We start from the raw sequence: 24515 nt of genomic DNA on the forward strand, positions 1-24515 counted from the left end.
GACTGCAAATATTTCAATAATCTATGGCCATGATGATATTTCTCTGTCATTAGTAAAAAGTTTAAATTATTTTCAGGATTATATGTTTTTGAAAGTTACTAATTCAAAATGATTAAAATAAATTTTGATACTTAAAAGACATACTTTAGTTACTTTAAATTTTTATTGATGTGCATAGTGGGCATGGTGGTGCACACCTGTAATCCAAACAACTGTGTAGGCTGAGGCAGGAAGATCACAAGTTTGAGGCCAACTATGGCAATTTACAGAGACCTTTTTTCAAAATAAAAAGGGCTTATGGCTGGGGATGTAGCTTATTGGTAGAACTACAATCTGGGTGCAATCGCCAGTACTGGAGAAAAAGAAAAAGTATTTATTCATGTGAAATACCCCATTCAAAGATGTTCACTTATTAACTCTGTAAAAAACAGAGTGTCTTTGCATATAGGTATAGAGAGATGGGCAAGACGAACAAGGCTTCTCTTCTGGTAGAGTTTACCTAATAATGTTGATTGAACAATAATTAGTGAACAAACAGCTAAACAAGTTGAGATCAGTATTTCTTACTTCTATGAAGGAACTAGCAAGAATAATTGGTAAAGATCCTGTAGTTGATCAGGGAAAGCCTCCTTGAGAAGAAATCATTTTAACTGATATTTGATTGATGAGAATGAACTATCTGCAGACCTGAGGAAAGAGCAGAATTTCTAGGAAGAGGGAATAACAAACACAAAGTTCAAGAGAAGCAAATGGACTGGAAAGTTTTTAAGAACTGGTGGGAATAACAATGTAGGCAGAGAGGAGAGTTGTATGATGTGATATTGGTGTTAGGATACCACTATTACTTAGTACTACATAGACTTTAGTAAGGAGTTTGGATTTTTTCTGAAGCTGGGAAGAAGCTCCTCGAGAGATTGTATGTAAAGGATTTTGCATGCTCGAATTCCCTTTTTAAAAAACTCATTCTTGCTGCTCTGTGGAGAAGTAGATTAAGTAGCCAGTACTCATAGCCCCAGAAGTCCCAGTAAGGAATGACATGGATTGGGATTTAGGGGGCAGCAGTGGAAATGGAAAATAGATAAATAAAATATTATAGATGTAGAACTGGTAGTCTTAGTAGTAGAATTGGCTCAAGTTATTACCTGACTTGATTCTAGTGCTATTTGCTTAGATAGAGAGGATTTGGGTAAATACAGGTTAGAGAAGAAAAATCAAGAGCTTCATTTTGTACATGTTTTAATTGGTTATTACAAATTCAGTAGTGATGTCAAAAAGCAGTTGATACATGACTAAAACTTGGGATAGAAGCCAGATGAATGAACTTTGGTTTGCTATTATTTTGTATTTAGAGACAGTAGATTTTATACTGCTTTCTACATTTTGTATTTAGAGACAGTAGGTTTTATACTGCTTTCTACATTTCATATTTTTGCTTAGTCTGTAATTTTACTAACTGCCTTTCTTCCTACCATTAAAAAAAAAAAAATCTATTGATGGATGGATGTAAACTAACCATTGATATTTGCCAAGTCAGCGGAATTACATTGAGTAAAATATATACATATTGAAATTAAGAATATGTTGGAACAGAGCTCAGTGATAGAGCCTTGCTTTGCTTGTGCGATGCCCTGGGTTTGATCTCTAGCACTGAAAAAAAAAAAATTAAAAAAGAATAAGTTCAAGTCTGTAGTACAACCTAGTGACCATAGCTAATAACAATGTATTGTAGTCTTCAAATTTGCTGAGAAATTTTAAGTTTTCTCACCACAAAAAAAAAATAACAAGAAGAAATATGTGAAGCAATGCATATGTGAATTAACTTGATTTAACCATTTGACAATGTATATATGTTTCAAAACATTGTGTCATATGTGATAAATATATACAATAAAACAAATTATGTATTATGGGAAGTTTAGCCAGAATACCTGTCTGAAATAATTTTAAGCACTGACAAGTCATGCATATTGTATACATTTGTTCTATTGTTATTTGTTTTGCTTACATATAATAGTTTGGCTGTTCATTGAGCTCCTCTCTTAAGCATCTGCACATGTTGCTAAATATGAGTTATTTTTGGAATTTATACTTTATAATTCATATCGGCCATGCCATTAAATTTCCACGACAAACCCAACAGTTTTATTTTTAAGGTAAGTATATAGTAAGTTAATCTTACTAAAACCCTAATGTTTAGTATTAATGATTATAGATGAAAATGTTCACCTGTTGTTTATAAGAAGTTGAGAAGATTAATGTCAGTAGTGTATAGTGCTCCAGTAGTGTTCTTCCTTCCAAAGAATTGGTTCGAAATTTGACTGTCTTTTCAAGCCAGAGGCATTGGTTCAAAGTTTTGTTTCTGAGTCTATAGAATTTTAGAATATGTAAACTGCAGTGATTTTGTGGAAGGTCTTAAGAGAACATCTCATTATTTAAACTCCAGCTGCTCAGAGCCCCAACTTTTAGAAGCCCCAATTGTCTAAAAATAGATTCTAAAACGAGAGAGAAAATTATATATAAGATTTTTGCTGGCAATAGTTTTTTATTTCTCTTTTTTTTTCAGTTTATCTATATAATTTACCTTGGTCTTTTTTTCCTTTGCTAGGTGGTGTTACTATATTTGTGGCCTTATATGATTACGAAGCTAGAACTACAGAAGATCTTTCATTTAAGAAGGGTGAAAGATTTCAAATAATTAACAATACGTAAGTGTTGTGAGTATTCTGAGAGGGAGAAATACAGACACTTGTTCTTTACATTGAAACTTATAAGCTAGTTTATGATCTGGAGATAATCATGACAGGGTATGGGTCTCTGACCTCCGTGCTGGATAGATTTAGTTCCTTGAGACACATGACATAATACTGCCTATAGAAGTTACTACTTCTACATATTGTGCTGCTGTGGTTCAGCCATAAAGAGTAGAGATTTAAGAATGAAGAGTTGTAGCTAATAAAAAAAAAAAATTAAAAAAAAAGAATGAAGAGTTACTGAGGGGGCATATGCAAGTATATTACTTTAAAAAAATCTTTTATAAAGAAAATTCTTTGTTCCTATTTAAGTATCCAGATGATTTAAGATCTTTTCTTTTTTCTAAAAAACAAAGTCAAAAAGTTGAATAAGGAACTTTTGTACTCCCAAATGGACCAAATTAAGTTGCTTTTTCCTTATGTAACACTCAAGTCTTTCTGTCATTTAGTGATCCACATAGAAAATTTGATACTTGTTTTGGAAAACCAATCCCATAATTTCATTAGCAAGCGTAACAATCACTTATAATTTCTTGAAATATATACTTATGGTCCCTTTGCTTCCAGTCATGTTTCCTCTATCCTTGTTTCCATCTGTTACCAGTTATTGTTCCAGAATGTAAAATATGATCATGACTGTCTTGCTTTAAAATCCTTAAGTAGCTACCTGTAGTCATCAAAAAAAAAAAAAAAAAAAGTAGCCATCGTTCCCTGAGGTTTTATTATGTGTTTCTTCAAATCCTTTTTAACTCTACCAATCAGCCATACTGTAGTAGGTGGAGTTTTCTAAGTACACTAGAGTTTTTTGCCCTTTCCATGCCTTCACACATACTACTTTTTTCTGGAGTGACTGTTTCTCCATTCTCCTCCTTCTCTCCCTTCTTCTGTCCCCTCCTTTGTGCTGGAGATTGAACCCAGGGCCTTGTGTATATTAGGCAAGTGTTCTAACATTTATGCTCTACAACCCATGCCCTGCTATATTGTTTCTGTTAGGTATTCACATAGCACCCTATGCAGACTTCAGTCCCAGCTCCCAGGGAACTTTTAATTTGTCACTTAGCTTGTCATTCTTTTTGGTCAGTAGTTCTCAACCTGGGGCAAAATTACCTGGGAGATATTTGTCAATGGCTGGAAATATTTTTGGTTGTCATCAGGGTGTTGCTACTGTCATCTACAAAGCAGAGGCCAGTGATATTGGTAAACATCCTACTATGCATGCAGCAAAGATTTATCAAATCCAAAATGTCAGTATTATTGAGGCTGCAAAACCCCACTCTAGACTCAGTTATTTAAATTTAAGGACTGTCTTTTTACCTTTTTTCCACACATCCTGAGTGACATCTATCACTCAGTAGGTATTCAGTTCATATGAATCGTGATTGCTTATCAGGATCAAATACAATTCTGTTTGTATGTTTCAAAATAATTAACATACTAGAAAACCAAAAACCAAATGTACGGGTTTGTAAATGTTTGAATTACCAAAGGGCTTTCCATTTCAGTTTTTGAGAGCAAAATCAATGAATATTTTTAAAATTTTGATCTAAAAAATACATTTAATCTTTTTAAAAAAATTGTTTTTTTGGGGGGGTCAATGGTGCCTCACACATGCTAGGCAAGCGCTCTGCCACTGAGCCACAACCCTATCCCTACATTTAATTTTAAGTAGTGAATGCCATGTACATCATCCTTATTAGAGACTAATATTTGTTCTTTTCATATTACTTTTGTAACAGTCAAGGTTTATATACCACAAACCATATAGTTCTCATATTCTGAATTTTGACTTAATTTGAGTATATTGAATTATTTTTAGATAACATTTTTCTAGAAATTGAGCTTTTTATTACTGTTTATTATTAATTGCTTTTCTACAAGGAGTGCTCATGCCTCATAATTTTTTTTCTAAAATGACTCAAACAAGAACATTACAATTTTATGTACTGTTAAAAAGAAAAGCATTCAGCAACAAAAAAGAACTATTGATATGTGCTAAAACATAGATTAACCTTGAAAAAAATATATGCTGAGTGAAAAAAGCCAGTCATAAAAGACCACATAAATCATTCCATTTATATGAAATGCCCAGAATATTCATATCCATAGAGATGGACAGCAGTTAAGTGGTTGCCAATAGTGGGAGGGGTTGGAGGTGATTACTCATGAGTATTGGGGTTCTTTTTGTGGTGGTAAAAAATATTCTAAAATTTATTATGTAATGGCTATACAGCTCTATGAATATATTAAAAACCACTAAGTTTGTACCTTAAATTGGGGAGTATTATGGTAATAAGCAAATTATCTCAAGCTCTTAAGAAATTCAGCCAAAGATGAATAATTTGAAAGTTTATTCAAAACTACTTAGTTCAGTATAGTTTATTGTCTTAGGTTGAAAGAATTATGAAGAGGAAAAAAAGATACGATAATTGAATTTTTAGTGTATGGTGTTTGGGGCTTTTGTTGTTGATTTATTGTAGAAGTATGTAATTATACTTTTGCTTAGTCTTAATTTCCTTAATTCATTTAACTTATTTTTAAAATGTTGTTCTTTTACAATGTTGAGTTTAATTCTTGATCAAGTGAATGCATAAGTAGAAAAATGGAAGTTATATCTCTCATTTACTTGAAATAAGAAAGTGCAATATATTATACGTTGTGGTAATTGTTGTTTTATGTGTTTCAGGGAAGGAGACTGGTGGGAAGCAAGATCAATTGCTACAGGAAAGAATGGTTACATCCCTAGCAATTATGTAGCGCCTGCAGATTCCATTCAGGCAGAGGAGTATGGCAGTACTTCATATTTTATTAATTATTTTGATTTTTAAAATGTTTTAATGCACATTCTACTTAGCCACAATTTTACACACACGCAATTACATACCAGTCTTAATACAGCTAATGTATCATTAATAGATGTTACTTGAGAATTCATAATTAATGCTGTAGTATCTGCTTAGATTGGTATCCTGAGTAAATCTTAATTAATCATACTTTTATGCCTTGTCTTTTTCCTTTAGTTTTCCACTTAGTTTTTAAAATTATCTAGCCCTTTTCATATTCTGCAGACTTTCTTCAAAATTTACCTCAGAGAGGAGATTGTTTCAGTGTTTAACTTCTTGATTTAGGTATTTGCATTGTGGTTATGTAGGACAGTATCCTTGTCTTCTACAAAGCATACACTGAAGTATTAGGGTAATGATTCAGCATTTTGGCAACATTCAGTCAATTCAAAGGGGAAAAAAGATGTAAACACATGCACCCAACATATAAAGGAAGGTGGGAAATAAAGAATATAACAAAGTAAAATATTAACAGCTGGGGAACTTGGGAGTTCTGTGTACTATTCTTACAACTTCTAAAATGTTAGAAGTCAGTTTCAATGACATATTACTTTTTTGGTCCAACTAGTTTTTCTGGGATCCATAAATAATAACCTCTTTTTCATATTACAACAGTTAACACAGTGTCTTGCATATAGCTAGGGGTTATCAATACTTGTTTGTTTTATTAACATTTGCCTCAGTAACTGTTTTTACTATAACATTTGTTACTTTTGTTCTTTTGCCTTCTTCACTGTTCTGTGAGTCTTTTCATAGCAAAGATTGTCATTTTTATTCATTAAACTTTATTAAATCAAACTCATATGAAATTAGAGTTCCTCATAATTTGAGTATTATATACTTAGATCTTATCAATACAGGGGTGATCACATGTTATCAGAGAACAACTTCTGTTCTTCCTACCTGTATGTGTCACTGACAGAAAAGATCTGTTATTTGCTGTCTTTCTCCATTTGCTGTTTCCATGACTGCCAGGTAGAGTTCCAGTGACATGTTGAGTAGTCAGTACATGGAAATACTATCAGATATTTTAATAGTGATATATGTAAATTCTTCTTTAATAAATAAAAATTTATGTTTTAGTATATCCTAAGCATGTTCTGTATCTATTCTTTGTCATCTCTCCTATCCCATTTCACTCTTATTTATTTGTGAATATAATTTTTCTGACCTTCAAACCTTCCCAACTCAAAACATCATTAATTTTTTTCTAGATGGTATTTTGGCAAAATGGGGAGAAAAGATGCTGAAAGATTACTTTTGAATCCTGGCAATCAACGAGGTATATTCTTAGTAAGAGAAAGTGAAACCACTAAAGGTATGATTACTATTATATTAATATAAAATTTTTTTGTCCAATATTTTAAGAAGATATAATAAGCATTTATTTTCTTCCTCCCAGGTGCTTATTCCCTCTCTATTCGTGATTGGGATGAAGTAAGGGGTGACAATGTGAAACACTACAAAATTAGGAAACTTGACAATGGTGGCTACTATATAACAACCAGAGCACAATTTGACACTTTGCAGAAATTGGTGAAACACTACACAGGTAAAAATTATTTCCTCATGCTCTATTGTATGAGAACGAAATTCATGTCCTCATCTCTCTTAAGGGTTAGCATACTACTACTTTATACACAGTATGTGCCCAGTGTATGTTAGTATTCTAGATTTAAAATGAGAACAGGTAATTCTTAGTATCTGAATTGGGTTATTGGATAGTGTGCTAAAATCAGACTGTCGTCGAAATTTTTATATCTTACAAGCATAGTTTTTACAGTGGAGTTCCATTTCATAATATACAAATACATTTTGAGGCTGGGTGCAGTGGCACATGCCTTAAATCCCAGCAGCTCCAGAGACTGAGACCAGGAGGATAGTGGGTTCAAAGCCAGCCTCAGCCAACAGCGAGGCATTAAACAACTCAGTGAGACCCTATCTCTAAATAAAATACAAAATAGGGTGTGTCTCAGTGGTTGAGTGTCCCTGAGTTCAATGCCCAGTACCCCATCCCCCAGAATATATTATGAAAATAAATGAAAAACATAAAAGCAAATATTTTATTTATAAACACAGGTAAGTAGCTAAAGCTAAACACTTGACACAAAAAGCTGTATCACATATCCTCTTGGATTACCTTCCCCTTCAGCGGCTGATCTCCTAAGATTTCCTAGAATATAAACCCAATAAAATATGGTCTGAAGGTATATTTTTCTTAGAAGATTAACCTGTGGCAATTATAGACATTCTTGTCTTTTAAAGGTTTTGGAAATATTCAATTGTGGAGTCTTATGTCTCAGAATTTTTCATTATCAATTCATTATGTAAATGCATCTAAGTCTTTAAATGATTAGTACTGGAGGAGGGAAAGTTTCCATGGTAATATCTTCTTCAATGACAGGTAGCTATAAACTGAGTCTACCAAGTCAATCAGCAGTCTTGACAGCAATCAAATATGTTACCAAGCAGTGCCAACACATAATTGCCCTTGCTAGAATAGAAAATTTGTGTGGTTGGTAACCATTCTTGATGAGAATGGGAGGAAACATGTCTCATTTACAATAAGAAAGACTGTATGAGAAAGATGCACAGATCAAGCCATTATAAATCTGGAGTTCCTTACATTTGTGGCTCTCTTATTCAAAATTCAGTTCACTAAGTGAATTTTTTCCTGCTGGGAACAGTGGTGTGCATAGCTGTAATCCCCATGGCATGGGAGGCTGAGGCAGGAGGATTGCCGGTTTAAAGCCACCCTCAGCAATTTATTATGGCCTTAAGCAATTTAGCAAGATCTTGTTTCAGAATATAAAAGGGCTAGGGATGTGACTCAGTGGTAAAGTGCTGGGTTCAATCTCCAGGAAAAAACAAAACAAAAAGAAATAACAATTAATAAAAGCATTCTCTTAGGGATCAAATAAATCCATTTATTAAATCAGAAATTTGGAGGTAGACAGACCTGGCTTTGAATCCCATCACTTACTAACTGTGGGACCTTGAGAAAGTTTCCTAAATTTCCCAAGCCTCATTTTTATGAGCGATTTATAAAGAGCCAAATTAACACAATAGCTAGAGCATAAGTATTCAGTAAACAATAACATAAAAATATATTTAACAAAATGTTTCACTTCTTATATGTGGGTTTTTTTTTTTTGGTTTTTTTTTTTTTTGCTTCTTGTAGACAACTTCCTTTTTGTTTTTAGAGAAAAACTGATGACAGTTTTTCTATAATTTATGAGCCCTTTTTTAAGCATTTATATACTCTGTAGCTTAATTTTTATACATAATTCATTTTACATTGTAGTTTTATTCATTTATCTAGAACATGCTGATGGTTTATGCCACAAGTTAACAACCGTGTGTCCAACTGTGAAACCCCAGACTCAAGGTCTAGCAAAGGATGCTTGGGAAATCCCTCGAGAATCTTTGCGACTAGAGGTTAAACTAGGACAAGGATGTTTTGGTGAAGTGTGGATGGGTAAGAAGCCTGAATTTTTGGTTTTTGTCAATTTTTAGCCACAGATTAAAGTGCCACAATTTTATTACAAAAATATATATATAATATTAAATATGTAATATAATTGCTATTCATTGAAATTTGTTCTAAAATCCCTTAAAATATTGATTAAAATAGTAAGAGGTATTGTTTCTCTAGGAACATGGAATGGAACCACAAAAGTAGCAATCAAAACACTAAAACCAGGTACAATGATGCCAGAAGCTTTTCTTCAGGAAGCTCAGATAATGAAAAAATTAAGACACGATAAACTTGTTCCACTCTATGCTGTTGTTTCTGAAGAACCAATTTACATTGTCACTGAATTTATGTCAAAAGGTAAGTGTATATTAGTATCTCTTGGAATATTCATGTTGGTAACTTCTTTACAAAAGAATCATTCATTTCAGTTTTTATACAAATGGAGTCTTATTGCATAGTACTTTCTAATTTATGATTATTTTTGGAAGCATTTGAAAAGAGAAATGGGACATTTTGGTTTTGTTGTTGTTTGCTAGTCTGGGGATTGAACTCGGGAATGCTCTACCACTAGAGTTATATTACCAGTCCCCCCCCCCCCCCGCCTTTTTTTCCTTTTATTTTCTTTCTTTCTCTCTCTCTCTCTCTCTCTTTTTTTTTTTTTTAATTGAGACAGGGTTTCACTAAGTTGTCCAGGCTGGCCTTGAACTTGCCATCCTCCTGTCTCAGCCTCCCAAGTTGCTAGGATTACAGGCATGTGCCACCATGCCCCAAAAAATGTGACACTTTGTTAATGAAATAGTGGTTAGTTCCAGTTATTCCGGAGGATTTACAAAGTTTTAAAGGATGATTAGGCAGTTTGAATTTATTTTGAAAGTAGGTTTTTTTTTTTAATATGTTTTTTAGTTGTAGGTGGACACTCAGCACCACATAAAAATAAATGAAAGTAGATCTGACTAAAGGAAAAAACAAAATATACAAACTGAGTTAAAATGATAAAATCAGAATGATATTCAGGTAGTACTGAAGCAAAGAAAAAAGGTTAAATTAAAGGAAATTTGTTTTAATGTAAACACAGTCTGTATACTCAGGACTCCTAGAAACTTCTTTTCTCCACTACTGTCAACTGCAGTTTCTCCATCTTTCAAACACAGACCACAAGGTGAGATCTTCTGTAACAGAGCTAGTTATGGCCAAGAAAAAGAGAAAAGAAAGTTGATGTTCTTTCCTCTTCATCCCTAGGCTACTGATGCTTTAGAAGAAGGACCAGTAAATCTGCAAGTATGCTTACTGGCTCAATTTTTACCCATTTTGAATTTGATCTTTTTTTTTTCTTTTAAGTTGTAGATGGACACAATATTTTTATTTTATTTATGTATTTTCATGTGGTGCTGAGGATCGAACCCAGTACCTCACACGTGCTAGCAAGCACTCTACCACTAAGCCATAACCCCAGCCCTTGATGTATTTTTTAAGTTATTTTATTTTTTTACTCTCTTAAATCAAACTAAATAACTGCACCGGTTATGTTACCCTTTCCATAGTCTACCTTGACCAATGATAAAGTTCCCTCTAGTGGTAACAAGGGCAACAACAAGATACATATTTGCTATAGGAAATTTTTTTTTTTTTTCTCAAAAGGGACTGAAACAAACTGACATAGCCTGTTAATTGATAGCCAAAACATACCTAAACCCAATAATTCATGGCTCTCTTTGGGAAGAGTTTCTACTGCAAACAGCTTCCAAGTATACCTTTTCAAAGAGTACTCTGGTTGAACTAGAAGACAAAGGAGAAAGGGACAAGGAGGAAATTTAAATCAAGACATTGCTAACAAAAGAAATATAATGGAAGTAAAGCTAATGGTTCATTTATCTCTGTATTACTTTACAAATTATTTAATTTTGAGAACATGGTAGAATTCTGTGTTGTCAGATCACTAGTTTAGGATTATTTCTAGGTAAGAAGTTAAGAATACAAGAGAACAAAAGTCCTTTCTAGTTTTAAAACTCAGAAATTCCCCATTTTGGTTTTTAGCTTAGCAGTTGGCCCCTATAATACATCCAGACTCATTGCCTTATGTGCTCCAGCGTAAACCCACTGTTTTGGACAGATAGATTTTTTTTCATTCCTTGTTTCCATTTTTTATTTTGTGCTGTAAATCCCACCAAGCACCTCACACATTCTAGTATATGCTTTACCACTGTGCTACACCCCCAGCCTAATTTACTTGGAATTTCTTTTTCCTATCTCCTGACCATTTCACTAACTGCACTTACCAATAGGTAGCCAATCCATGGCCATTTGTTACATTCAGTTGTAATTTCTCTTTGTCTCCTTGAGCTTGGAGCCATTCCTCTGACTTTCTGTTTCACAGCATTGTTATTTAAGAAAACAATCTAATTTTATGTTTTAAAAAATAAATCTTACTTTGGATTTGTCTGATGGTTTCTCTTTACTAATTGAAGCATGTGTATGTTTTTAACTAGTGATAGAGAGAGGCAACAAATAGACATTTCTTCCTGGCTTTTCACTTTGCTGTATTCATAGTATTTTGCTGTTCCATTATAATTTCTGCTAAAATTAAGAGACATTGGTCAAGCCAGCACTTCCACAGCAGCTCATTTAGCTGCCTTTATTTAGTTATAACCATATCTGAATTCTTGAATCATATTGACTTAAAATGTTATATTTTTGAGGGCTGTGGCTGTGGCTCAGTGATAGAGTGTTCGCCTGGTACATGTGAGGCTTTGGGTTCGATCCTCAGAACCACATAAAAATTGATAAAATAAAGTCCATCAACAACTGAAAAAAATATTTTTTAAAAAATATATTTTGGGGTATAAAACTTAGAATCTTGATCAAAGCAGGAAAGAATGACACCAATTTGACATTTTCTGTAGGGAAAGGGAAAATGGTACATTTTTCCTTTTTTTCATGTGTTATAAAGAGATAATAAATTTCAGTTTAGGGGTCTTTTCTAGAATCTTTGAGGTAATTATTCAGAAATTTCAAAACTACAAAAGAAACTTTTTTTAAAATAAAAAGTTGAGAAATTTTGTTAGAGTTTGGTTATTTGGGGGTAGAGGAATATTTATGTCAATCTTAATGTAAAATCTACTTATTTTCCATGGATATTTCACTGTCTCTTACAGGAAGTTTATTAGATTTCCTTAAGGAAGGAGATGGAAAATATTTGAAGCTTCCACAGCTGGTCGATATGGCTGCTCAGGTATTTGCATATAGATATATCAACTTGAATTGAAAGTTAACCTTTAAAATGTAGAATAATCTTACCTAAGTAATACGGTTTATGTAGAAAAGTAAAGGAATTTTAGAACAGAAAGGAACGTTGGAGATAATCCAGCGTGAGCTCCTAGTATTACAAATAATATAGTATCTAAAGACCAGAGGGATTTAAAATTTACAAAACTTGTTCATAGCAGAACATATTAAAACTAGCTATGGAACTCCCAGTTCAGTGCTATCCCATATATTATGACCTTTTAAAAAGTGTTTTCACAGATACAAAATCTATATATATTTCAACAGATAAATCTGAGAAAATTAAAATGGCTGGGTATGGTAGCTCATGTCTGTAATCCCAGTAACTCCCAAGGCTGAGGCAGGAAGATTACAAGATCCAGGCCAGCCTTAGCAATTTAGTGAACCTCTCAGCAACTTAGTGAGACCCTGTCTCGAAATGAAAAAATTAAAAGGATTCAGGGAATGTAGCTCAGTGGTAAATTGCCCTGGGTTAAATCTCCAGTACAAAAAAAAAAAAAAAAAAAGCAAGAAAATTAAAATGGATGAGTGCTCTTCCAAAGAATATATTAGAAATCTAAAGTGTATGCCGAACTTTTTATTTACTATGGTCCTAAACAAGAATTAAAATGGCAATATGCTGTTAAGAATGAGTCTTTTGAGCTGGGGTTATGGCTCAGTGGTAGAGCGCTCGCCTAGCACGTGCAAGGCCCTGGGTTCAATCCTCAGCACCACATAAAAATAAATAAATAAAGGTACTGTGTCCATCTACAACTTAAAAAAAAAAAAGTAAAAAAACATCTAAATATCATGCTCCTTACCAAAAAAAAATATATATTAAAAAAAAAAAGAATGAGTCTCTTTAGGCTAGACAGAGTAGTACACACTATAATCCCATTGAATCAGGAGGCCGAGGCAGGAAGATCACAAGTTTAAAGCCAACCTCAAAAGCTTAGGGAGACCCAATCTCAAAATAAAAGGGTCTAGGGATTGTAGCTCAATGGTTAATATGCACTCCTGGATTCAGTCCCTGGTACCAAAAAAAAAAAAAAAATCTTTTTTAACTCTTCTGAATTTTTTGTTTTAAAGTGTAATGTTTCTATTCAGATATGTTATAGGTGTTCGAAGGGCCTTTTATTGAACTCAGTTGACATAACTGGTAATGCAGCTTTTACTTCTCAGTGAGCTTCCACGTGGCCACAGAATCTGGTAGTTTAGAGGAACTTTATACAGAGGAACTACACATATAACACTGGCATATGCCAGGCCATGAGGTCAAAACTTCTAGATACTCTGTGTTAGGGTATCTGAACCTTTTTTTTTTTTAAAGTCAGGTACATGTTTTAGGTTTTAGGAGCCATATACAATCTCTGTCAGACCCCATCCTCCTCCTCCTTACAACTCTTTAAAAATAGAAAAACCATTTTTAGTTCTCGGGCAATATAAAAACAGATTGCAGGGCACCGTTAGGCTGCAAGCTCAAGTTTACTGTTTTCCACCTGTGCTTACAGGACATATTAGGCTGTGCCTGATGTGAACTTTGATAGACTTTTATCCAGAAGTTCTAAATAACCCTGTGACTTATCTTGTCTCCCAACCACTGACACAGAAAGACATTAGGACATTGAGCTGCTAATGGTTACTGGATACACTGAGTGGTGCCCTCAAAAAAGGTGTTAGATTTTTGGTGGGTTGTTTGGTGGTTGTGCTGGGGATGTGTCCAATTTTTAAAAGCTGGATTTAGCCTGCTTTTTTATTATAGTGTTTTCTATTTTACCTACTAGCTCCTAAGTAATATGCCTGTTACTATCATCTCCTTTTGAGATATATGATTTTTCCAGTGATTTATTAAACATTAACCAAAATTATCTTCTCCCTGGTTCCTTCTGCATCATGTTTTGTATGTATCTGTTTTTTCCTTTCCAAGATTGCTGATGGTATGGCATATATTGAAAGAATGAACTATATTCACCGAGATCTTCGAGCTGCTAATATTCTTGTAGGAGAAAATCTTGTGTGCAAAATAGCAGATTTTGGTTTAGCAAGATTAATTGAAGACAATGAATACACTGCAAGACAAGGTAAGAGTACTTTTATTTAAATGCTTGTAATCTATTGTCCTTTGTTTTTTTCCTCACTTAAAACTCTTTTCAATATGCAGTTTTATAGTGTAAGAATAATTATAGGTTCTCTCAGAAGAGTCACAAAAACATTGATTTTATTCATAAAATTATACATAAGGAATACTACTGTGATTTTTTGATAGTTATTTCCTACAAGGATTTGGCTAGGTGTTCTTTGCATTTCAAGTATAATTAATAATAGCTTCTTTACATTTATTTTTAGCATATCAACAAATAATTTTTTTTTAAATTTCTTTCTTTTCTTTAACAAACTTCATGAATTTTGGAACTCTTAGCTTAGAGGTTCTCAATCAAGGGACAGTCACTCTCCAGCCCCAAGAGACATCCAACAATGTCTGTAGACATTTTTGGCTATTACAATGTGGAGGCTGCTGTTGGCATCTAGTGAGTAGAGGCCAGGCCTCTAAACATCTTGTACTGTACAGGACCCCCAATAGCATCTTTTAATAAGACCTTTGTGATTGTACTAGTGAAAACTGATCTTCTGTTTGCCAAACAATCTAAAGAACTTATTTTATACTGCTATGCATACATGTATAAGTAACTTCAACATACCCATAAACTTAACATTATAAGTGTATAAATTCATGTTTTTATGTACCCATAATGATTAGTATAATGCCTGTGCATAAAAGTATGCACTAAATATTGGAGTCAATTAATGTGAGCTTTTAAAAGTGATGGCACAATAAAATTTTCCAGAAATATATTATAACATTGAAAAGAAACTATGGTTGAAAATCAGTAGCCATTAGAATCTAATAAAATATTCCTTTATCAGCACATAATTAGAAGAACTGCTGGGTGCCAGACTGAACTTAAAAGTTACAGATTTTATAATCCATATTTTTTACTTACTAGAGCCTCTACCTGTATTTTCTTGAATGATGTTCTGTTCCTTCCACCAACTTCCTTTTTTTAATCAGTACTATAAGGAAGAAATGTGATTCATTTTAATATAAATTTCAAAAATTAAAGAGTTTTCCTCATGTCTCTTCTATTGTTAGAATTTGACACTGATGATGTATATAGTAAGGATACTGACAAAGGATTAGCACTGCTTTTACTATAGTTACAAAAGTAGATTTTTAAAAAATTATTTATTTATTTGTTTGTTTGTTTTTGTGCTAGGGATTGAACTCATGGCTTTGTGCATGCAAGGCAAGCACTCTGCTAACTGAGCTGTATCCCCAGCCCACAAAGACACAAAGATAGACTTTTAATAAACAGTTAAACAAGATTGCCAATATATTTTTAGGTGCAAAATTTCCAATCAAATGGACGGCTCCTGAAGCTGCACTGTATGGTCGATTTACAATAAAGTCTGACGTGTGGTCATTTGGAATTCTACAGACAGAATTGGTAACAAAGGGGAGAGTGCCATATCCAGGTAAGTTTGCATCTCATTTGCTCTTGGTTATCCCATCAGTGACTTTTTTTTAAACTCGAGATTGAACCTGGAAGTGCTTAACCACTGAACCACATCCCCAGCCCTTTTTATTTTTTGAGATAGGATCTTGCTAAGTTGCTTAGTGCCTCAGCCTCCCAAGCCTCTTGGATTATAGGCATGCACCACCACACCCAGCCCATCACAACTTTAATAGGAGTATGTTAGGAGCTGAAATATAAAGGGAGGATCTTTATTTCTCCTTTTCCAAGTCCCCATCTGTTTATTTTGGCATTGGATGGACAGCAACCATAAGAGTCACAATCCTGAGATAGGGCAGGGGAGGTGTGCCTGAGGTCCATTTTAGCTTTCTCCTTAGAATGTTTTCCACAAGTGCCTTTTATCCATACCATTATCTCAGATCAGAAGCATATCACAAATATCCTGCTGTATCCCAGGTAATTGTTCTTTTCTATTAGTGTGATTGATGTATTTTTGTATATATTTGCCCTATTTTCTTCAATAGACTTTTTTGACAATAAATGTATCTGTCATTACTAAAGGAGAAAAAATTAAAATGGCTGTCTCTTAAAAATAAGCTTTTGGGGTAAGAGGAAATTTTAGCTTATTTGAAATTCAGTGACAATTGAATATTTGTTTATTCTGTTGCCTCTTAAACTTTTCTACTGAAATATTCTAATAGTTGAGAGTGAAAGTATATAAAATCCAATCTTCAGGAAAAATAGCTATGCTACTCCTATGGGTTTTACGTATATATCCTTCCTTTCTAATATCTTCAACTTTAGAGCTAATGCCATCAAATTTTATCTCCCACTTTTCCCGTTTTGCTATTATTTGCTGATACCATTCAAGTTCTCCTCACTTAATACTGACTCCCCATCACTCTTTCTATTAAAACTCCATTCATACTTTAATTCATGGTCATCTTAATACATATGTCAGTTACCCTAGTCTCTTGCAGCTTGTCTCCTCCTCCTCCTCCTCCTCCTCTGTAATCTTCTCACTATTCATACCTTAAAGGTTTAACATACCCAGTAACTGCTCACCTCTCAATTGCAGTTTAATATGTCTACTGTCAACTTACATCTTGCCAGCTGTCTCTACCTCAACCATAGAAATTTCTTCATATTACCAGGATATTCAATCCATTGAGTCTACCACCGGTAGCTATCCCTTATACCCCATTAAATTTCATGGTCAAGCATTATAATCTCTGCCTTACATTTACAATTTTTTTTCCTTTGCCTTTTCTCAGTATTGTTGGTAAAATCATAACACTAGATAAAATCTAGCTCTGCTTTCTCTACATGCAATATGGTTGGAGGAAAAAATACAGCATGTTAAGTAGTTTCATTTGGAATTCATATAGATTCAAATGGAAATTTCAGTACTGTTTCTATGAAATTAAAAACACATTAGATGGACATAAAAGACAAGATTAGTAGATTTGAAGGTACATTAATATAAAATATCCAAAGTAATGCATAGATAAACTGCTTGGAAAAAATAGAACAAAGTGAATGAAATAAAGTGGGGCATAGTGAAATTTCAGGTCTAATTTATATGTAATTGGAGTCCCAGAAGGAGATGAGAGAAAAAGTGGAAGAACAATTTTTGAAAAAATAATAGCCAAAAACTTTATAAATCTGATAGTGCAGGAGGGTGACACAACCCACAAATTTAATAAACTTAGTCATTCTTAAGCAGGATAAATTAAAATAAACTCAGTGAACTTCAAATAATTATATCATGATCAAATTTTAAAATCAAAGCCAAACAGTCATAGAGATGTGTGGTATATTATCTACATAGTAGCTAACTCTGTCAGGATATGGACACTAGGAAAGAATGAAATGATGGCTTCAAAGTACTTGAAAACTGCTGATCTAAAACACCAACAATAAAAGTATCTTTCTGATTTTATAATGCATGAAAAAATACATTCTATGACCACACAGAGGACAGGGGGCGGGGCAGAGGTAAAGGAATAACAGGTGACTCGAAGTTTCTTTCATTGTTTGGAAAGCATCAGAGTATTTATTTAGAATGAAGAATAATAAACCAAAGAAATGTTATCTTGACAGTGACCACTAATATAATAAGAAAAGGTAAAGGAAAAAGCTAGGACAAGGACCAGGGTGTAATGGAGTACTATTTAGCATGCACCAGGCCTTGGGTTCAATTCCTAGCTCCAAACAAAAGCTAGAAGAGGAGGGTAAAAAGGAAATATGAAAACTGTTTGCTTGCTCAAAATATAAAGCCAGAGAGGAAAAAATAGATGGGAAAAAAAGTAAATAAATAACAGAATGGTAAAATTAAAACTACCTATGTCCATAATTACATAACTTGTAAGTACACTAAACATTTTAATTAAATGACAGATAAGACTGGATTTTAAAGGACAGAAAAAGATACACTGTGCAAATAAATGCTAAGCAAAAGAAAGACTGTGTAGCAGTAGACTTTAAGGCAAGAAATATTAGTAGAGATAGAAAGGGGCATTCATGATGAGAAAAGGGTCAACAGGGAAGAATAAAAATCCAAAATGAGTTTGCAGCTGACTACATAGCTACAAGATACATAATAAAAAATTAATATGGTTGGGATATCCTGGTTAAATTAAATGTTCAGACAAAAATCCAAATACAATTTGTAGATTGTCTTTTTTTTTTTTTTTTTTTTGATGGTGCTTCGGATCAGCCTAGGGTCTTGTGCATGCTGAGAACTTTCTCTACCACTGAGCTACACCCCAATTCTCAGCCTGCCAGCCTTTAAAAAGAAGCAAAAGACACTATATAAGCATCATTGTCTTGGATGATTTGAAGAGGATTCACGTGTAGCACAGACCGATCCACTGCAGGCTCTTCTCAAAGCAGACTGTTCATTGTAAAGTGACAGCTTGTTTGCTAGTCTTGTTGTAGGATAGTAATAAACCGTGGCAAAGGCAAACAAGTATGAAATATTTAAATTTATTGAAAGAGTGCTAAATATTTCCTTTTAAGTATTAACAATCTTAGAATCTTCCTATCTCCTTTTTTTACTGAGATATTGGGGAGAAAGAACTTTGTGCTATGTTCAGGTAGTTGTATTTCATTATGAAATTCAGAAATTCCTTTACAGGAAATAATTCTCTTCCTGAAGATAGTATTTCTTTTTTTTAATATTTATTTTTTAGTTATAGGTGGACACAATGTCTTTATTTTATATTTATGTGGTGCTGAGGATCGAACCCAGTGCCCCATTCATGCTAGGTGAGCGCTCTACCTCTGAGCCACAATCCCAGGCCCCTGAAGATGATAGTATTTCTACCAGAGGCCATTTCTGCTATATTGTACTTATGTAACTGTTGTCATAAAATAATTCATTAGTTGTGATTGTCAGAAAATTCTGAAGGGTAAAGTTTTGAATGAAAGAGTTTATTGATAATTAGGGCTGGGGATATAACTTAATGGTAAGAGTACATGCTTAGCAGGAGCAGGGCCCAGGGTTTACTCTTTAGCACCTGACAAAAAAAGAATTATTGGTAATGGAAGGTTACTTTTGTATAGGTTCAGGCTTATTTCGATTGATTAATCTTAACAATCTGTTAAGCATAAAATTTTAAAAAAGGCATAGAAGTGGGGGGAAAGTTCACCAATTATAAGTTAGCACTCATTGAATGTTAAGTACCTGCTCCTTTTCTCCTCCTCCCAAAGAACTTCTGCTTATATTTCTGTGTTGGGTAAAATATAGTGGATTTCCGTTATTAAAATCTGCTTACCTAGATGAAAATCACAGAAAACTTCTTTTCAAGTGTTGGACCCCAAAGTAATAGTTATGCAGTTTCTTTTAATATTTTTTTAAAGGTTTTTAAAGAATCACTTGTTCCTCCTATTATAACTAAAAATAGAAATAGAGATAATAATTTAATCTCATTACATTGTTTTAAGAGAATCATAGTCTATGAAAAATCTCATTGCTGACAGTCAGTTTAAGATTGCAGAAGATATGACGAATAGCTTGCCTTGTGGATAGGCAGGAAAGGGGGCGTGATATAGGAGATAGGAGGAATGATGGGTTTGCTGTCATGGTGAGACAGCCAAGCCTCTGCCAATGCGGGGTGAGTTGCCAGTGGTGGAAGAGGGAAGTTTACAAAGGAGTAGAAGAAAGGAACTGTGTGTAATAACAAGAAGAAAGTCAAACAGATATATGAGATAAGGGAAACTGTTTCAGGGAGGTGACTCAGTATAATTATGTAGTTAGTATATTTAGCAAAACCAGGACTGAAATTCTTGGAATTCCTATTTGAACGTTCTTTCAGACACCATCTGGCCTCCATTCTTCAAGTGTGCCCAAGTTAGGCATTGTTAAACATTAATATCAGAAATTATCTTACTTCAAAATGGTACCCTGAATTCTCATTAACCAAATGGGATTGGCTTTTGAAGAAATTAGTGTTGAAAGTAAAATTTTAGGCAGAATTAAAAATTGAACATGTTTAAATATAGATTAGCATTTTCTAAGTTTCTCTGGATATACTCTGATGTCTAAATTGTATTTTTTATTAAAAGAATCTTTTACTAAATAAACTTAACATACCTTCATATACAGCTAGTGGTTAGGGGATTTGTTCTGTTTTGCTAGTGATGGTTAGGATCATTTTTTTTAGGATTTTTTTTGTCTTTAACGTTTGAATGTTGTGTGTTAGGTATGGTAAACCGTGAAGTGCTGGAACAGGTAGAACGAGGATATAGGATGCCCTGCCCTCAGGGCTGTCCAGAATCTCTGCATGAATTGATGAATCTTTGCTGGAAGAAGGACCCTGATGAAAGACCAACATTTGAATATATCCAGTCCTTCCTGGAAGACTACTTCACTGCTACAGAGCCACAGTACCAGCCAGGAGAAAATTTATAATCTGGATTGTAATCTGGGGATTATAATCCTAGTAGCCTATTTTATATGCATAAGTCTGCCAAAATGTAAAGACTTGTGTAGAATTCCTCACTTTATGTACAGGAATCAAAAGAAGAAAATCTTCACTCTGCATGTTTTAATGGTAAACTGGAATACCAGATATGGTTGCACAAAACCACTTTTTTTTCCCCTGAGTGTTAAACTCTAAAGTACCAATGATGAATTTTCCAACTTATTTCAGGGTCCAAAGAAAATTTAGAGATAATATACTGAACAGTATGGGTAATTGCATGGTAAGGAAACACAACAAGGCTACTCTTTTCTTCGCCAAACTCAGATTGTTAAAAGAGAAAATTATTTATTGTTATAGACAAAAAGTGAGAGGTAAAATCTTATACCATAGTAAAATCTAAAATTAAGGAACGTCATGGGACCAAATGATTCCATTCCAGTTTTTAAGACTTTCTTGTGTTTATTATTCTCAAAGGCTTTTTTTTTTTTTTCCTCCTATGTGAAACAGTCTATATAAGTCTTAACATATGCCTCCTTTTGCTTGGAAATAGGCCATAATTTTCAAAAGCAAAAAGGTTAATACCTAAAACTTGATTAAATGTTAGACCTCAGCAGTGGAATTTGAAAGTATTAATGCACTATGTTCATACTCAGATTCATGGAACTGGAAAGTAGAAAAAGAAATTTCTCACTTCATTTTTTGAAATAATTCACATTTAGGAAAATGAAAGTAACTGTAAACTCATCTTTTGTAAAGTTACATTGTTTTTTTTTTCCCCAAAGGCAATATATAATTGAAATTTTATTATCCAATCGAAGGGGAAATCTTTTAATCTTTAGCATGAAAAGTGAGACCCAGAATTTAAGCAGTCCGTTTTTAAAAATAGACTTGGTACTGTAAGATTTGCTAATATGTTCTTATGGTGATGGGTGCCACAAATAGAAAATATCACTAGATCAGGGACTTGAACGCACTTTTGCTTGTATTGAATATAGACTAAGAGAGGAAAATGTATTTAAAAGAAATATGAGAAAAAGAAAATGTGAAAGTTTTACAGGAAGAGGGGTGGAATGTGATATTTAATGCTGTTGTCATGGAGTGGCAAAATGGCTTTGCTGGCACTCAAAGCTCCTCACCTACTGTTTCTGAGACTTCAAGAGTTATAAGGTATGACTGTAAAACTAATTTTCTTAACATACACACCGAGTGTTAGTTACATCCTCAAAATAGTGAAGTTAAGGCTTCACACTAATTCTAGTGACATAGTTTTTATGCAGAACAATTTTAGAGTTTTCAAATCCATGTTTAAATCTCCACTTTTTAATTATACTTAATGATTATCAATTTTTCCTTTTAGAATATAGTTGATTTGGGGAGGAAAATGTATTCTGCACAATAACAATCATTAAAAGGGGACAGTTTTTGCCCATTTAAAGTGCAGAAGTGAAAATACAAAATAAAGCTGATTTTTTTTTTTTAACTTGTAAAAAAATCCCAAGAATGAATTTCAATAGCAGCATTACTGGCTAAAGAGGAAAAACTGAATCTGATAAGTAGAAGTCTAGTATCTATATTTTAAAATACTGTACTATAGTTACACTTTAAAACACTGTATCAGGTTCCCATATTTTCAGTTTTAACTATCATCACTTAACCTGATTTAATCATTAAATTTAAAATTCTGTGCCATGGTTTATATGTTCAAATTCAAATCATTTTAAAATGTGACAAATGAATTTCATGCAAGTTGGCAATAGTTCTGGTACTAAAAATTATGGTTGTGTTTTCTGTTTACATAACCTATTTAGTATTATTTCCTGTGTCTAGAGGGCATTCCTGCAAAGAGTGCCCTCATTATTAACATCTACAACCTGTGACTTGTTTTTTAAAGGGCTTTATGTGAACTATGATGTAATTTTTCTAAGCATTTTAAAAAGGGTAACAAAAATCATGTACTAATTCTGATCAGAAAAATAAGCCAGGAAGTTGATGGTATTCATTAGATTTTAACTAAATGAAATAGTTCCTAATGATAACAATTATATAGTAAGGATAAAACACTAACTTAATGTGTATTCAGTTTAAATTGTTATGTATTTTTAAATTGCCAAGAAAAACAGTTTTGTACATTTGAAATTTTTTTTCCAACAGCTTTCATCTTCAATGTCTTAATATAATCCTTACCAAAAAAAAAAAAAAAAAAAAAAAAGGAGTTGGCAAAAACAGCCTTCTAGCACAAACACTTTTTTTAATGAATAGTAGCCTAAAACTTAATATTTTTATAAAGTATTGTAATATTGTTTTGTGGATAAATGAAATAAAAATTCTTGTTGAATGCACCTACATATCTTTTCGATTGCTGTTCATATTTCTCATTAATTTTTTAAAAATTGATATGTTCTGAATTTATTCTTCCATTGGGGAAAAAATGTTCAATTACTTGTAATTCCTGAACAGAGTTAAATCAGTTCTTTGTTAAGTTTAGAATACTACTGAACCTATTCTATGTGGTTAGTTTTCCATGTCAGGTGAGTGACATTTTTACAAATATTTTCTTGTTTTAAAATTGTACCAACATGGGGAACACCTGTAAATCCCACCAACCCTAGGGGGCTGAGGCAGGAGGATTGCATGTTCAAGACCAGCCTCAGCAACTTAGAGCAAAATCCCTTCTCAAAATAAAAAGGGCTGGGGAATGTAACTCAATGGCAAAGCACCTCTGGGTTCAATTCCCAGTTAGTGTATTACATAGAAAAATATTAAGTAATTTGAGTGAAGCTATTCACAACCTATGTGAAGGATACAGAATGACCAGTAAAGGTCTTAATTTTCTAAAAATGTAAAATCTGTATATTCATGTGTGTTTTGCAATTATTTTATTACAGGTTTAACAAAAATAAAATTATATAATTGTAAATGGCCAATCAAATGCATTGATTGTGCAATTGTAATTGTGTTAATTACCATTACTATCATGTCATCTAAAATTGTTATTGGCCTTTTTCCTGATTTTCAAAAAATAACATTAAATCAGCACACATGCTTCCTTCAGTAAACATTCATTATTTTTGTAATATGTAATAGTTCCTCAGCTTAAGGATGTTTTCTAGTTTGCTGTTTGCCTTTTAATTTTACGTGTACTTTCTGACATTTAAGTTGTACATTTGTATGTTGTCAAAGCTATTTATTATGCTAGAAAGCACTTAATCCACCCTAAATTAAATGTTCATGTCATTTATATTATAATTTATGATTTTGTTTTTTAAATTTCAATTCTTGTGGAAGTTATTTAAGTATAAAATGTGTCTTTATGATCTAACAGCTTTTTCCCATATAATTAATTTTTCCAGCACCAATCTATTGGTTCATCTGTTCACACCTCATTTGAGTTCCTTCCTTGAATATATACATATTTGCAACATCTGTTTTATCAAATTAACTTAATATTTCTGCCATTCACATAACCTCTAATTACTTTCACTGGGTAGTACATTTGAATAATCAGTAAGGCAGCTTCCCTTTTGTATTCATTTTTCTTTTTTTTCTAATCTTGGTATCCTGATAAATTCTTGATAAAGCATAGACTTCATTTATTCACATTCCAAAAAAAATTCAGGTGAGATATTGGTTGGGATTGCATTGTTTATAAACTAGTTTAATAAGAATTGGCCTCGGGGCTGGGGATGTGGCTCAAGAGGTAGCACGCTCGCCTGGCATGCGTGCGG

General features: G+C 33.2%; 1 protein-coding gene across 3 annotated transcripts in view; it reads left to right on the forward strand.

Moving 5' to 3' along the window:
• Nucleotides 1-24036, forward strand: part of Yes1 (YES proto-oncogene 1, Src family tyrosine kinase) — a 72517-nt gene extending 48481 nt beyond the window's left edge. For all 3 annotated transcript variants that reach the window (XM_046438540.2, XM_046438538.2, XM_046438537.2), the window contains exons 3-12: nucleotides 2606-2705; nucleotides 5434-5532; nucleotides 6805-6908; nucleotides 6993-7142; nucleotides 8913-9068; nucleotides 9246-9425; nucleotides 12221-12297; nucleotides 14257-14410; nucleotides 15732-15863; nucleotides 20569-24036. In XM_046438540.2, coding sequence (XP_046294496.1) covers nucleotides 2606-2705; nucleotides 5434-5532; nucleotides 6805-6908; nucleotides 6993-7142; nucleotides 8913-9068; nucleotides 9246-9425; nucleotides 12221-12297; nucleotides 14257-14410; nucleotides 15732-15863; nucleotides 20569-20777 — 1361 coding nt within the window. In that variant the 3' untranslated portion in view covers nucleotides 20778-24036. The remainder of the gene's footprint in view (nucleotides 1-2605; nucleotides 2706-5433; nucleotides 5533-6804; nucleotides 6909-6992; nucleotides 7143-8912; nucleotides 9069-9245; nucleotides 9426-12220; nucleotides 12298-14256; nucleotides 14411-15731; nucleotides 15864-20568) is intronic.
• Nucleotides 24037-24515: the final 479 nt, after the last annotated feature.

The sequence above is a fragment of the Marmota monax genome, unplaced genomic scaffold (assembly GCF_021218885.2).
Source record: "Marmota monax isolate L192 unplaced genomic scaffold, Marmota_monax_Labrador192_F-V1.1 WCK01_AAM20220418_F8-fsc00232, whole genome shotgun sequence".
Classification (NCBI taxonomy): Eukaryota; Metazoa; Chordata; class Mammalia; order Rodentia; family Sciuridae; genus Marmota; species Marmota monax.